Genomic DNA, 16,743 nt, shown 5'->3' on the forward strand with positions numbered 1-16,743 from the left:
TTATGATTTAAAATGAACAGATGATGAATGAGAATGCGATCCACAGCATCTTATCTTTCTGTCTTGAAAAGCATTCAAATCAAGGTAAGTAAAATATACAATTTTTAAAAAATTATTTGTTCAAAGGATGTGGGCATCACTGGCAATATATTGCCCATACTTGAACAGAGTGCCTATTGACTATACAGTAAACCAATGAGTTGCGACCTGGGGTGTGCATATAACTTCACTCACAGGAAACAAATTGATTGTACATAAACTGAGTTAATTTACTCAGAAAAGTCTATTTATAGAGCAGAGGAAATGGAACTTATGACAACAGCTACAGAAGCTTTTCCCTATCAAAGCAAGGCAATTTCGCTAGAAAAAAGCAATATAATTATGTGCATAAATCTGCAATACAGCCATTAAGCTTCAATGATAGGGGATGACACAGCAGAGCACTGTCGCTCTGTATTGTCCTCTGAACACAAGAAATAGGAGCAGAAGCCCATCCAGTCCTTTAAGCCTGCTCTGCCATTCATCACAATCAGGGCAAATTGACTTCAATGCCAAGTTCACACACAATCACTATTCCCTAATTTCCAGAAATTTCTCGATTTCCTATTTTGAATGATAGAATCAGCCACTACAATGCTCTAGGTAGATAAACCTTATCACATAAAACAAAAATCCAAAATATCCTTTTCTACAAATGATTCTTCAATATAATGATCTAGAAAAGCATGCAGTGTATATTCCAAGAAATCATCTTCATCTTCATTAGGACAAATATATTTGCAGGTTAAAGGTCTCCCATGATTACAGTATTAAACATTATATGGACCTCTAATTTTTGATTTATTTTACACCCTCCATTACAGCTACTACTTGGTGACCTATAAATAATCTCACTGTTCTCTATTTGCTGTTTTTAAGTTTGACCCAAAATGATTCTAATTGCACATCATTATCTATTGAGCCAATATAATTTCTCATATCTGCACTGACCTCTACATTATGTACTAGTGCCCTCCTTTTCCTTGTTGCCTGAAATGTTAAACCTGAAACGCTAAAAACCTGAGAATATTTAGTTCCCCTCTTTTGTCACCCTGCAAACAAGATTCAATCAGAATGAAACCATACCAATTCACTTATATTTATATATCTTGAATTAATGTACCTTGCAGAAAATGCTGTCAACATTCTGACACAGTGCATTTACTTAATATTTTCACAATTTTCTGCTCTTCAATTCCCCTTTACCAGCTGATTGTTTCCCATCTTCCCTTTGAAGTTCTCTTCTCCTGTAAAGCTAGTTTAACGAATTAGCAAAGTGTCAGCTTATACTACGAGTTCAACTTTCTGCAGAGGAATTTGATCCTTCTAACAAGAGAGGCATTTTATTTAGAGATACAGCACAGTAACAGGCCCTTCCAGCCCATTTACATCCATGTGACCAACTAACCCAGAAGCATTTGGAAGGTGGGAGAAAAGCAGAGCGCCCAGAGCAAACCCACATTGTCACCCCACATCTGCAATGATTACAAAGGAAGAGGCACTGCTGAACCTCTGCGAATCACTGGATTGCCAGAATTATAATAAAGGGCCTTGTATTCAGCTAAAGGCCATTCAAATCCTTGAGATAGTTCTGCCATTAAATTAGCTCGCAGTTCTCTGCACTGAAGCGTTATCAGATACTTATCCATTTTTGCTGATATCCTTAAACAAATTTATAGACGGAATTTTGAAAATATCACTTGACCTTCTGAATACACAGCCTTCTACAGAGACTCAATAATCTTAAATGACCCTGCTTTAATTTTAACAGATATCTATTTAGGAATTTTGTCAAGAACAAGAAAGTAAAAGGAATTTCAGACGATAGTACTACAAATTAAAGACTAATGCTGTGAGGAGAAGCGGGAAAAATTTGAGCGTGTACTTGGAATCACAAAACTGATTTTAGAATGTGAATGTACCCCCCACCATTGAGCACACTTACAAGCAGTTCGCCACAAGAAAGAGTCAATCAATCACCATCCAGACTATCCTCTGTTTTTGCTACTACCATAGGGCAGGGAGTACAGGAGCCTTGGGTATCACACTGCCAGCTTAGGGAACAGTTATTACAGTTCAACCATTAGGCTCCTGAACCAGCATGGGTAGCTTCACTCACATCAACTCTGAACTGATTCCACATTTATCAACTCACTGTCAACTCCGTAAGGGTTTGGTAGCTTTGGGCGTGTACTCATTGGAACTTAGAAGAATGCATGGAGAACTCACTGAAACTTACAAAATGTTGAAAGGACCAAATAAGGTGGATGTGGAGAGGATGTTTCCTCTGGTGGAGATATAAAGAACTAGAGGACACAGCCTCAAATTGAGGGGTGACCTTTTAGAACAGAGGTAAGAAGGAATTTTTTTAGCCAGAGAGTAGTGAATCTGTGGAATGCTCTGCCAAAGACTGAGGTGGAAGCTACGGCTGTGGGTATATTTAAGGCAGAAGTTGATCGTTTCCTGATCGGTCAGGGCATCAAATGATATGGCGAGAAGGCAGGTGTATGGGGTTGAGTGGAATTTAGGATCAGCCATGATGCAATGACAGAGCAGATTCGATGGGTTGAATGGCCTAATTCTGCTCCTATGGTCCTATGTTGGGACACACACTGTTCTCTTAGAACTGGTGCAAAAAAACCCTAGATGTTTTAAGGTTTGAAGAACCAAAGTGGAAAGCCTGGTTATTTGAATACCTTCCCATTCAGATAAACCTGGTAATTAGATGGACTGCTATTAGAGTCTACACCTAAATGGAGAATTTAAACGTGGCAAGGAATGAGGCACGATTCAAGTTTAAATTCCACAGGAAAATTGTGAATCCATACATCAAGACTCACACTCCAACAGAGTACAAAAGGAAAGCTAAACTACTAGTGCAAATTTTCAGGTAAGACAGAAGCCCCATCTACTCTCTCCTATGTAGGTAAAAGATCCCATGACACTAATCAGCTGATTTCTCCAAATGACTAGCCTAATAACTTATCTTTGTTAAGAGCTAAAAGTAAGATACAAGCTGAAATAGGCAAAGAACAATGTGGTTTTGTGAAAGACAAAGGTACAAGAAACACAATATTGATGTTAAGGATACTATCAGAACGAGCTATTCAAGTGCAAAAAGAATTGTTTGTTTTTTTATTGACTACACAAAAGCATTTGATAAAGTGAAGCACAATAAGCTATTTGAAATATTACAGAAAACTCTAGATCTAGATTCGAAAGACCTCCGCCTAATCAGAAATCTGTACTGGGAACAAACTGCCACTGTAAGAATAGATGGAGAAGTGAGTCAGTTTATGAAAATCAAGAGAGGCATTAGACAAGGGTGTGTTTTCTCCCCTGATTTATTTAATGTGTACAGTGAAACAATATTACAAAAAATAAGACACATCTTGGGAATCAAAGTTGGCAGTGAAAACATCAATAATTTCAGATATGCAGATGACACTGTGTTAATTGCAAGTACGGAGGAAGAACTACAAAACTTAACTGATATAATTGTTGAAGAAAGTGCAAAAATGGGTCTATCAATTGCAAAAAGACAGAATGTATGGTGATATCCAAAAAGAAGGAGAATCCGATCTGCAGGCTGAGAATAAACGGGGAAGACATAAAACAAGTAAAGAACTTTTGCTACTTAGGAAGCTGGGTGACATCAGATGGCAGGTGCGACTTGGACATCAAAAGAAGAATAGGGATGGCAAAAGACACTTTTACGAGAATGAAGAGTATACTGACCAATACTAAACTAGGCATGACAACCCGCCTCAGAGTACTGAAATGTTATGTTTATCCAGTTATGTTATTATATGGCTCAGAATGTTGGACAATATCTAGTAACATGAGGAAACGAAATGTAGCAGCAGAAATGTGGTTTTTGAGGAGGACGCAAAGAATATCATGGACAAAACAAATATCTAACCAGGATGTCATGAACAGAGCAAACACAAAAAGAGAAATAATGCATAAGATCATGAAAAGGCAACGTAACTTCATTGGACATGTGATTAGGAAAGAGGAGTTAGAATGCATGGTAATTATGGGAAAGATTGAAGGGAAGAAAGCAAGAGGAAGACAAAAACAAATGATGGAGACAGCAGCCAGAGAACTGGGAATGAATACCAATGAAATGATCCACTTGACCCGAAACAGGAGTGTGTGGGCCATGGCAGTCAAAGCTCAAACTGGGCACAGCACCTAATGATGATGATGATGAATACTTATCCAACAATCCATTTCCCAAAACAGATTACTTATCACCACAGCTTGTGGACAAAACTAAGGGCCGTTTGGCTGCTACATGTCCTTCAGTGACTGCACACTGAAAGCATTTTTTTTTAAATATAATTTTTATTAAATTTTCAAAAAGAATACATGAAAAGATAAAATCTACCCACCCCCCCTCCCCTTAACCCTCCCCCCCCATATATAGTCCTACCTAAAAAGAAAGAAAGAGAAAAAAAAAGAGCCGCCTGGGTATTGGAAGGTTTCCACATGCTCCATGGGATTCAAAATAAATTTGGTATAATTATTCATTACTTTCCCCAAGTAACCAAAATCTTTATCGGAGCACTTAAATATGCCATCCAACCTTTTGTAAATAAGGGCGCCAAATATTCAAAAATGTTACATATTTATCTCTTAAATTATAAGTAATTTTTTCAAGTGGAATAGAACTAGCCATTTCATTATTCCAACGATCCATACTTAAATACGAATCAGATTTCCAAGTAACTGCTATAGTCTTCTTAGCTACTGCCAATGCAATTTTGATAAATTCTTTCTGATATTTATTCAAGTTTCGGTTTTATCCCTTCAATATCACCTAATAGAAATAATACAGGGTTATGTGGAAGTTGAATTCCAGTAATTTGTTCCAATAAGACTCTTAAATTTATCCAAAAGGGTTGAATTTTAAAACAAGACCAAGTAGAATGTAAAAAAGTACCAATTTCTTGATTACACTGAAAACATTTATCAGATAGATTTGAATTTAATCTATTTATTTTTTGTGGTGTAATATATAATTGGTGTAAAAAATTATATTGTACTAATCTAAGTCGAACATTTATTGTATTTGTCATACTGTCAAGACAGAGTCTTGACCAATTTGTTTCATCAATATTAATATTCATATCTGTTTCCCATTTTTGCTTTGACTTATGGGTTCCTTATTTAATTGTCTGTTCTTGAATCAAACTATACATACAAGAAATAAATTTTTTAATTTTCCCTTTTTGAATTAAAATTTCAATTTCATTAGGCTTTGGCAAAAACATTGTTTGACCCAGCTTACCTTTTAAGTAAGCCCTTAATTGAAAGTAACAAAAGAAAGTATTATTAGATATTTTATATTTATCCTTTAATTGTTCAAATGACATCAATATACCTCGCTCAAAACAATCTCCTATAAATTTAATCCCTTTTTGGTACCAATTATATAAAAGTTGATTGTCCATTGTAAAAGGAATAAGTCTGTTTTGAAACAAAGGTCTCCTTGCTAATATAGATTTCTGTGTTTCATTATCAACATTTATCTTATTCCATAGATCAATCAAATGTGTTAATATAGGAGATTCTTTCTTTTCCCGTATCCATTTAGATTCCCATTTATATATAAAATCTTCAGGTTTATTTTCTCCTATCTTGTCTAGTTCTATTTTAATCCATGCTGGTTTTTGATCATCGAAAAAAGATGCAATAAATCTAAGTTGATTTGCTTTATAGTAGTTTTTAAAGTTTGGAAGTTGTAACCCTCCTAACCCAAATTTACATGTCAGTTTTTCCAATGATATTCTTGACATTTTACCTTTCCAAAGAAATTTTCTCACACATTTATTTAACTCTTGAAAAAATTTCTGTGGCAATTGTATTGGTAATGTTTGAAACAAATACTGTAATCTAGGAAATATATTCATTTTTACAACATTGACTCTACCTACTAATGTTATTGGTAGTATCATCCATTTGTCAAGATCTTCTTGAATTTTTTTCAGTAGTGGTAAATAATTAAATTTATATAAATTCTTTACATCATTATCAAGTCTTATACCTAAATACTTTATACCATTTACCGGCCATCTAAATTGGGTTACTAATCGACATTGACTATAGTCTCCTTTAGTAAGAGGTAAAATTTCACTTTTATCCCAGTTTATTTTGTAACCTGATACCTTCCCATATTCATCCAATCTAGAAGATAATTTATGTAATGAATGTTGTAGGTTTGTTAAATAGATCAAAACATCATCGGCAAAAAGATTAATTTTATATTCCTCTTGGTTAACTCTAAAACCCATAATATCTGGATCGATTCTAATTAGTTCTGCTAATGGCTCTATCGCCAATACAAATAAAGCAGGTGATAGTGGACAACCTTGTCTAGTTGACCTTTTTAACTGGAATGGTGTTGAAATTTGAGAGTTTGTCACTACTTTAGCTTTAGGGTTAGAATTTGAAGTTTTAATCCAATTTATAAAAGATGTTCCTAACCCATATTTTTCTAATACTTTAAATAAAAAATCCCATTCTAATCTATCAAATGCTTTTTCTGCATCCAAAGCTACTACTATACTCTTCTCATCCCTTTTTTGTGCCAAATGAATTATACTGAGTAGCCGAGTTACATTATCTGCCAATTGTCTATTTTTAATAAATCCTGTTTGATCCATATGTATTAATTTTGGTAAATATTTAGATAATCTATTCGATAAAAATTTTGCTATTATGTTATAATCCATATTCAATAAAGAAATAGGCCTGTATGATGTTGGTTTCATAGGATCTCTGTCCTTTTTTGGCAATACTATTACACTCGCTGTTGAAAAAGATTCTGGAAGTTTATGTATTTTTTCTGCTTGACGCATTAGTTCCATAAAAAGAGGAAATAATAAATCTTTAAATTTTTTATAAAATTCAGGTGGAAAACCATCTTCTCCTGGAGATTTATTACTTTGGAGTGATCCTAAAGCTTCTTCAACTTCTTTTAATGTAAAAGGCATATCTAATCCCCTCTGTTCTTCCAAATTCAATTTTGGAAGAGAAACTTGTGATAAAAACCTTTCTATCTCATTAACATCATTTTGGGATTCTGATTGATATAATTCAGAATAAAAATTTTTAAAGGTTTCATTTATTTCAAGAGGTTTATAAGATATTTTACTTGCCCTTGTTCTAATTGCATTTATTGTTTTGGAAGCTTGTTCTGTTTTCAACTGCCAGGCAAGAATTTTATGTGCTCTCTCACCTAACTCATAATACCTTTGTTTAGTTCTTATAATTGCTTTTTCCGTTCTATATGTCTGAAGCGTATTATATTGTAATTGCTTATTGACAAGTTGTCTTCGTTTTTCTTCTGACATATATCTTTGAGATTCTTTTTCTATTCTTGTAATCTCTTTTTCCAATTGATCTAGTTCTGCCATATATTCTTTCTTAATTTTAGACTTATAACTTATTATCTGGCCCTTAAGATATGCTTTCATCGCATCCCATAATATAAATTTATCCTCCACTGAATGAAAATTTGTATCCAAAAAAAAATTGAATCTGCTTTTTCATAAAATCACAAAAATCTTGACGTTTTAATAATGTTGAATTAAATCTCCATCTATAAGCCACTTCTTCCTTATCAGCCATTATTATTGTCATTAATAAAGGAGAATGATCTGATAATATTCTTGCTTTATATTCCATATTTTTCACTCTGTGTTGAATATGCATTGATAATAGAAAAAAATCTATCCTTGAGTAAGTTTTATGTCTATGGGAATAGAACGAATAGTCTCTTTCTTTAGGATTGATTCTTCTCCATATATCAATCAAATTTAAATCTTTCATCAATGATAAAGTTAAACTTACTACCTTCGATTTTATAACAGCCTTGGTTGATCTATCTAAGACTGGGTCTAAGCAAAAATTAAAGTCTCCTCCAATTAATATTTTTTCATGTGCATCCGCCGAATTCAAAAAAGCTTCTTGTATGAATTTTGCATCATTTTCGTTTGGTGCATAAACATTCATAAAAGTCCATAGTTCGGAAAAAAGTTGACAATGTATAATCACATATCTCCCCGCAGAATCAGTTATTACATTTTGTATTCTAATTGGTAACGTTTTATTGATCAAAATTGCTACTCCCCTCGCTTTTGAATTAAATGAAGCCGCAACAACACTACCCACCCAATCTCTCTTTAGTTTCTGATGTTCTGTTTCTGTTAGGTGCGTTTCCTGTAAAAAAGCTAAATCTATCTTCATTTTTTTAATATATGTTAAGATTCTTTTTCTTTTCACTGGTCCATTAAGCCCATTAACATTAAAACTCAAAAAATTCAATAAATTAGTCATTATTCTTAACAAAGTTACTCCAATCTAAAACATTACTTATCTTCTCAACTCCCATAGTTCCTTGGGGAATCTCTTTAAACTTCACCATGTTGCTATGTGTTCCCCCTCCAACCTTCCAGGCAAAAAGAAAAAAAGATAGAAAAAAAAGAAAAAACAAAATACCCCCCCACTAATGTTGTGAATGAAAGGATACACAACACTACCCCCCTCCATTTTACGGGTCGCGGCAAAAGCCACGCTTGCACACATGATTAACGTAGCAATCGATCAGTGCTTCTTCCAGCTTCCCCGCAACAAAAAAAGTTTTTTATATATATATAGACAAAATTAGTATTACTATTCCCAACTAATTTCCTCCAGTATTAACCTTTCTTACCCCCCTCATATAATTAATAATATATTTATACATTCATCCAGCTTCAAAAATCCAACAAGTCCATTCTTTAACCCAATCTTCATCTTCAATCTATCTCGCTCTCCTGAGTTTGTTCTTGTATCTGGTGAATATTCAGAGAATCTCGCACAAACTGCTCTGCTTTCTGGTAGTCATCAAAAAATCTTTTTTCTCCACCAGGCAAAAAAATCTTCAAAGTTGCAGGATAACGCAGTATAAATTGATAACCATGATCCCATAGTGTTTTTTTCACTGGATTAAACTTCTTCCTTTTCTTCAAAAGTTCGTAACTTATATCAGGGTAGAAAAAAACTTTGTTCCCTTTAATTATCAATGGCCCTTTTCTATCTTTGGCAGCTCGAGCAGCTGCCTGTAGAATCCTTTCCTTGTCTTGAAATCTTAAGAATTTTATTAAAATCGATCGTGGATATTGGTCACCTTTTGGTTTTGGTCTTAGAGCTCTATGTGCCCGCTCAATTTCAATTGGTCGAACCTCCTCTCCCATTTGCAAAACTCCGGGATCCAATTTGAAAAAATTCTATTGGCTCTTCTCCCTCCATACCTTCGGTAAGACCAACAATTTTAATATTATTACGTCTACTGAAATTTTCCAACATGTCCACTTTCTCCAAGAGTTGGTTTCTTTCCGAGTTCCAGACAAGCAAATCATTTTCTGTTTTTTCCACTCTATCATTCATAAGCCCCATTTCTCTTTCCATTTTCTGAAGCTTCTTTTCCATTTTGTCCTGTCTTTCCATAACTTTATTATAGTACCTCTTCGTATCTCTAAGCTCTTCTCTTACTTTTCTTAATTCAGCCGTTGATTGCAATATAGCCTCTCTTATGTCTCTATCATCTCCTTTACTTCCACTCGCTTCCAATTCTTCCTCCTCTTCTTCATCTGTGTTCTCTGCAGAATCCAGTTCTGACTCTGAGTCATTTTCAATTGCAGTGGGTGTTGGTTCTTGTAGTTTGCGTTGTGTCGATTTGCGCATGCGCATTTCCGGTGTCTTCTTCGGAGAAACCGTTGCCACCGCCATTGCTCCCTGTTCTACCGAAGGAGATCCAACCTGAGTCCGAGGCTCCATCGTTGCAGTAGGCCCTTTTTTCTTCCCGTCTCGCGGCTGCTTCGTAACAGCAGACTTCTTTTGTTGCAGTTTAGGAGGCATATCGTAAAGTAGTCTTACAAAGTTTATAAGTAGTTTTCAGAAAATATTTACCAACTTTGTTTTATTTAAATGGTACTTTATTGATTTGTTGCGGGAGAGCTGGATTTACACGTCTCAATCCCACGTCATCACGTGACGCCCCCCCGAAAGCACTTTGTTTAAAGTACTAAAGCCCCTTGGGAGCTCCCAGGGCTGTGAAAAGTGCTGTAGTTCCATAACCTGCATGCTTTCATCTTCCACTGCCTTCAAAAATCAGGTTATAATTTTTGCTATTGCAGATAATTCCACTCAAAATATGAATCTATCCACATGGTTAGCTGCTACAGAACCAAAGCAGGTAAGAAAATTCTGTTTCAGGAAGAAATTTACCATGTATCGCTCTTCATCTTTCATCCCTGGTGTTCGGATTTGATGATTTTGTTCAGATCGCCAATCTCCAAAACGTCGGAAGAAATAGTTTGACACGAACCGATTAATTGGATCCCTGATTATGTTGATATGTACAGGCTGCTCCAAACCAAACCTAAAATCAGAAATAAGTGCATCATAATCAATAGCACCAACTTAAAATTTACAATGCCTTATGGTACAAGTCTTAAATGTCAGCAAAATTCAAAATGTGCATTCAATTGCAAGAAAAAATATCCACTCTAAACACAAGAAATTCTACAGATGCTGAAAATCTAAAGCAACACGCACAAAATGCTGGAGGAACTCAGCAGATCAGGTAGCATAAACAGAGAAATACACAGTCAACATTTTGGGCCAATACCCTACATAAGGACTAGAAATGAAAGGGGAAGAAAAAGGATGGGGGGAGGGGGAGGACTACAAGCTGGTAGATAATAGGTGAAATCAGGTGAAGGGGAAGGTAGGTGGGGGAGGGGGGAAATAAATTAAGAAGCTGGGAGATGATAAGTTCAAGGGGAAAAGGGCTGAAAAAGGAGAAATCTGTTGGTCAGAGTGGACCATGGGGATAAAAGGGACTCACTGTGGACTCACTTTCAAGGACTCTATAACTTATGTTCTCAGCATTACTTATTTATCGATTTTTTTTTGTATTTGCAGTTTGTCTTTTGCACATTGATTGTCAGTCAGCCTTTGTGTGTAGTTTTTCCACTGATTCTACTGTATTTTTCTGTTCCACTGTGAAAGCCTGCAAGGAAATGAATCTCGAGATATATGGTGACATGTACTGTACATAATTGACAATGAATTTATTTTGAATTGCAGTGCAGTTTCTTACATGCTGCAAACGTATACCAATTAGCAGCTCAGCAAGAAAAATACTAATAGGATGCAAATGTCCATAGTTTTTGGAATCAGAGTACAGTAGAATGTTGTTTGGCTCACTGTGCCATCCTGTTGCCATGGCATGGCACATTTTTCATTGCCAAAATATTTGTCCAATTTCCTTCTGAAGACTATAATTAAGTCTTTTCCTGCTATCATTTCAGGCAATGTATTCCAAATCTTTCATATTTTTGGCAAGAAATTTTAAAATTGTGTTTCAGATTTATATCTCTGTACAACAAATGGTGGTCTGATGAGAAGTCCTTGTTGAAAGAATTCCAAGGTGACACAGCTGCAGAAAACAGTCTCTCTCCATGGGCTTCTAAGGCATGACATACATTATACTTTGAAATACCACTTAAGAACAAAGTGATAATAAATACTTGCTCAGCTCTACATATTTAACACATAATTTTTACAATGAACAATTATTAAGGTCAGAGTTTGAAGTAGCAGTAACATTTCCAGCCACAATTTCATAAACACTATACAGAATTATGGAACTGAAACTGCTTCATTCTTTTGGCTCATTGGTAGCATGCTCATGTCTGAGTCAGTGGGTCATGGATGTGAGCTCCACTCCAGAACAGCAACCCAAAATCCTTTGTGCTCAGAGGCCACATCATCACTCCAGTGAGAAGTTTTCTGCCTTCTTAAAGAGATTATTTAAAGATGTACAGAGAGTTATATTGTCCTTCTAATCTCATTGTAATTTATACAATTATAAAACAAGTCAGGCTAGTCAACCAGCTGACTGTGCCAACAAAAGTGCTGCTAATTAATTTCACCTCAGGCCAGAAAGTGCTGATCAACAGAATTTATTGCCATTTGCTGAACTGGCAGCTGGATTCTTCTGGCATTTGCCTCAGCAGGTGGCCTCTTTCAATCACTCAGGTTCTGCTGAGATTTTCAGCACAGCACACTTTCAATGGTGAAAGTGAGACCCCCGGGAAGAAGTGGTGCCTTTGGTTCAGCCTTTCACTTAGGTTGGAGGGAGAGATGCAATAGGTCATTATCAAATTAAATTTTACTCCAAGGATTCATCATGCTTAATAATCTTTAAAAGTTGGGCCTTTGTTTCTAATTAATGGGCTGTAATAGATTTTCTCCTGATGTGGTTTACTATCTCAGTATAATGAAAGGGTCTTTTAAAAAAAAAACAAGAAAAATCTCCCCTTAAAACTAACATTTTCATTACTGGCATTATCAAAAAACTACAACTTTTCCATGGGCTTTACACACCTTATAGTAAGAAGAGAAACAACAAAGATGAAATGAAACAATTACACGGAAAATGAACGTTTCTCTCCTACAATCTTAAAAAGAAACATCCTATCACCTTTCTCCCTCCCATGATTCCATCCCATTTCTACTTTGGTGTCCAACTTCCCACTATTCTTCCTTTTCTCAACCAATGAAGATGCCAGCTCCAATCCAATGGCACAAATCGACACTTACTGTTTGTCTCTTTGAGACTGCTTTGTACACCCTGTATCTCCCAATTCTCCTCCTCAAAGCACCTTGTTGCATTAGAAACCAGATATTCCACAGCTTTATAACCCACTTGTCAGAAAATTCTGCAAAACCAAGGCAAGTTGAGCATACAATGGATATTTTTTCTGTACAGAGCCTGGAATACTGTGGAGATTGTTCACAATCCCTGAACTGTATTAAAGAAATACAGAAAAAGGTACAAAATAAGTTTCACAGCATCAAAAGGAACAATTAGTACTTCCAAGATCAAACAGACTAAGGCTAATTTTATAGAAGAGGAAAAGGTGGTGGAAATCAAAATTTAGGGCTGTAAGTACAAGACAGTAGTAAATGCAATAGTGTATCTGAGAGAAACTTCACACAGAACAGCTTGAGTGTGACAGCCTATAACATAAAATGGCTGTAGCGAGTAGCACGAATGCACTTAAGGGTGTCTCTAGATTATGTTGCCAATTCCTGAAACAAATCTTGAATGCACGCGTTTCAAACTCAGAGGAAAGGAAACTACTTAGCTTGCCAAAGCTGACACTTTCATGATACCAACTGTTCCAAGTCATTTGTGGAATTTAGTTGCGAAAAGATGCAGTATTATTAAGGGAAGACTACGTAACTGCCAAACATTTTTTAAAATCAGTTGGCTTTTTTTTTACCTTGTAAAGTTGAGGAAATGGACATGCCGTGTATACAAGTAAGGTTGTTCTCCAATACTGATGTTATTTATTAATTCCATCTGCAAAATTCAAAAGAAAATTATGAACCTGACAAACAGACAACATTCAGCTCCTCACCAAGTGCTATGGTAACTTGTCCAAGGGTAGCAATCACTGTCAGATTGTCAGAAGCACATTGGGAATACAGCTATAAGTAAGAGGAGCTTATCGTTTGATGGTACTTCCCTTGCTTTTCCTGGGCTATTGACCTAGATACCTAATCATTTCCTAGATCTGAACTCTCAACTTTATTTTATTTCCTGAATTCCTAAAGGCTACTCCAAACGAACCCTCTGAATGAGATCCAGCCCTTTCCTCAGTTGCACTCCTTGATAACTTGATCACCGCACAGCTTAGCTTTTCTAGCGTCCGCTTCAGTGGCTATTGCTAACCCTTCTCCCCTCTGCCTTAACAATTTTGGAAGCTGCCCAGGTAAGTAATACCCACAAAAATCAAGAAGGTTCAAATATAGAAGTTGCCATCAAAATAATCTACTCTCAAAAATCAAAGTGATGAAGGCACATAAAGTACTGTTGACAGACCTAGTGAGCAACATTTCCCGTTTAGCAAAGCCTAGTTTGGATTTTGATGGGTCAAAACTCTGCCTTGCATATTCTAACATGCATGCTATTTACTCATCACCTCATGTGACCAGATCTACACTGGCTTCTGGATAAGCAATACCTTGATTTTATGAACAAAAGCACATGCATTTACAAATATATCATCTTGTCTCCCTAATCTTTGCACTCTTTTCCAGTTCATAACTTAGCTAACTATGCTAATGTTGGGTTACCTCTCCTCTACAATTAATTGTTCTACCACTTGTTGCTATGCTTTGAGACCAATGCATCAAGTTCGACAATTTCCCCAAATTTCACTGCTTTCCTCCATTAAACTGACCCTTACACCTGAGTTTTTGAGTAAACTTTCAGTTATCTCCAGAACACTGTGTGGTGTAGCAACCCTGTCAAGTGCCTTTGGGTGCTCTGCTACTGCAGGTTACCTGGCCAATTACACCCTGTTCCAGATCTGACTTGCTCTGACACTACAAGTAGCTTGGTCTTCAATATAGAACCACACTCTCTTCTACACTGAAGGGTCAGAAATGGATAAACAAGTTTTGTCATTGGTTTCCAAAGACAACTTAAAAAATTCACATTTGGCAAATTTTAATTTTTTCTATCAATCATACTTCAGAAATCAACAGATTTCAGCTAAGTTTACAAAAATTACTCCAAGGCCGCCTGTGTGGATTCTGGTTCCAAAGCTCATCTTACATCTGATTCTTTTCTCCAAGGCAGGAAACAAGCAATTAGGTGCCCTGTTTAAAAACTCTCTGCTTTGAAGCTGACAATCCACCAATTAATTATTGTTACTCCCAAGCACATGGAAAACACAAGACCTTTTGTACTGCTTTCCAATATTAAGAATGCACACAAAGAATAGTAAGCTAGAACGTGCATTCAGTCTTAGGCTAATAGTAGCCCCTCCTTAACCAGTTCTGTTGGTGCCAACTTCTTGTCTAAAATTGTCCTAAACCTAAACAGAGAACCCATGCAGGGTCAAGGGAAAGTGGGAGATGGATCCAGTCAAAACGGTTTGTGAAAAAAAACTGACGGCTGACTGACCCAGGCAGGCAAACCAAAAGGTTTGTTAAGGAGTTTCAATATTTCCCCTATGCTGAGAAGCATTTGACTATATTTTGAAACTATTCAGAACTAATGAATAGCTGTAAAAAATTTTTAAGCACTACACTTTTATAATACAAAATCATTTTAAACAACTTAAAACATTAAAGCAAACACGAGTAATTCCAAAAATTACCTTAGTCCCTTTCAGCTGAATCCTTTTGTTCAGATCAATGAATTTGCTCATTCTAATCTGGTTCAATCTAAGCAAATACGTTCCCCTATGTAATGCCCAAGGAACTGCACTGCACTCCACTGCTCGATGCCATGAGGAATCCAACAGTGGACACTGGCAAGGGTAGAAGCTGGTGAAGTGAAGTGCCAGGTAGAATAAGGACTTCCATTTTCAGGAAATCTTGAATTTGGTGCCTCTGACAAAAAAAAAGTAGTGGCATTTTGTGCGAAACTGCTGGTATTTCCCAGTATATTTAGGCATGTTCTTAAATGTGGATGCAAGAGAGATAGAAGATGCTGGGAATCTGGAGATGTTCTTAAATTTTGTTTTATTTAATAGTTCATACATTTCCCTCCAGGTTTTAGCTGTGCTTAATCATGAACAATTATTTAATTACAAACTTTATATTTGGCTCAAATCTTACAATTTACAACCATTTTCTACCTCAATGAATCAAATGCACTGTGGTGAGTAACCAATAGCCAATATCCTTGCACATTTTGGTTTAGTGACCAGAAATAAGTTTCTCCGTTTCCCACTCCCTTGGCTGTAAAGAGTTCAACATATTGCATCTGGAGTTGTAAGGAAGCGCAGCAATTAGTAACGTTCGTGGGAAAGGTTGAAATCATATCTTCATTTATAAACATAAAATTCTGTCCAATGTCCTTGAGCCTTTGGAAACTGCTGACAATGCATTCCTGGAAACGCACCAGATCTGATCGTCATTAAAGCTTCAGAATATAGATAAACTGCCGTAGTTGGAGCCTGCAGTCTCAAGGATCTCAAAGTCAGCTAGCTGCAAATATTTTCAGATACTCTCTGTAAGCAGGAGTCAGCAGGTCCTGACATCAGGTGATTTATCAGCAGTTTTAAATCAAACAAAGGATTGTCAGTTTTAAACAGACAATATGCAGCATGCTGTTTAGGAGAGAGAGCTAACAAACTACGTCGGAAAATTTTACAACAAATTCCGACATTATCTGAAAGACAGAGCTCTTACTGGTTACCAGTGTTCAGTTCCCGACACCTTGTCACTCACCTAACTGCAGAGGTTGTAGGAGATGTAAGCTGATAATTATCGTGGATTATCATGGTCAAGGGGATTTTTCTTCAGAACATGGGAACTTGGGAAACATGTAGCTTACCTGTTCATTTTTATTTAGCCTGGTTTTGTTGTGTATGTCTGAATTTATGAGGCTGAAATGGTTTCTCTCTGCTAGAACCCTCAACAGCTGCACCACTGTCCGGCTTCCACATTTTCCAACTCTGTTGTATACCAGCTGGCTGGGGAAAGGCATAACCTGAAGAAAAGAGAAAGCATGGGTAATCAAGTGGCTGTTGCAGGGTTTACTCAGTTGAAGTGATGTTGCATAATGATTTGCAATTCTGCAAAAGAGGTCAGTTTTCATTTATCGTGGACACTCATATGTAA

General features: G+C 36.2%; 1 protein-coding gene across 3 annotated transcripts in view; it reads right to left on the minus strand.

The window, feature by feature from the left end:
- Positions 1 to 16,743, minus strand: part of usta (uronyl 2-sulfotransferase a) — a 92,859-nt gene that overhangs the window by 31,791 nt on the left and 44,325 nt on the right. For all 3 annotated transcript variants that reach the window (XR_010018975.1, XM_063056312.1, XM_063056313.1), the window contains exons 3-5: positions 16,457 to 16,612; positions 13,386 to 13,465; positions 10,318 to 10,471 (exon numbers count right to left, since the gene is read on the minus strand). Coding sequence is in view for 2 of the 3 variants with exons in the window: in XM_063056312.1 (XP_062912382.1) it covers positions 10,318 to 10,471; positions 13,386 to 13,465; positions 16,457 to 16,612 (390 nt within the window). In the remaining variant the exon portion in view is untranslated. The remainder of the gene's footprint in view (positions 1 to 10,317; positions 10,472 to 13,385; positions 13,466 to 16,456; positions 16,613 to 16,743) is intronic.

Source organism: Mobula hypostoma, chromosome 8 (assembly GCF_963921235.1).
Source record: "Mobula hypostoma chromosome 8, sMobHyp1.1, whole genome shotgun sequence".
NCBI classification, from domain to species: Eukaryota; Metazoa; Chordata; class Chondrichthyes; order Myliobatiformes; family Myliobatidae; genus Mobula; species Mobula hypostoma.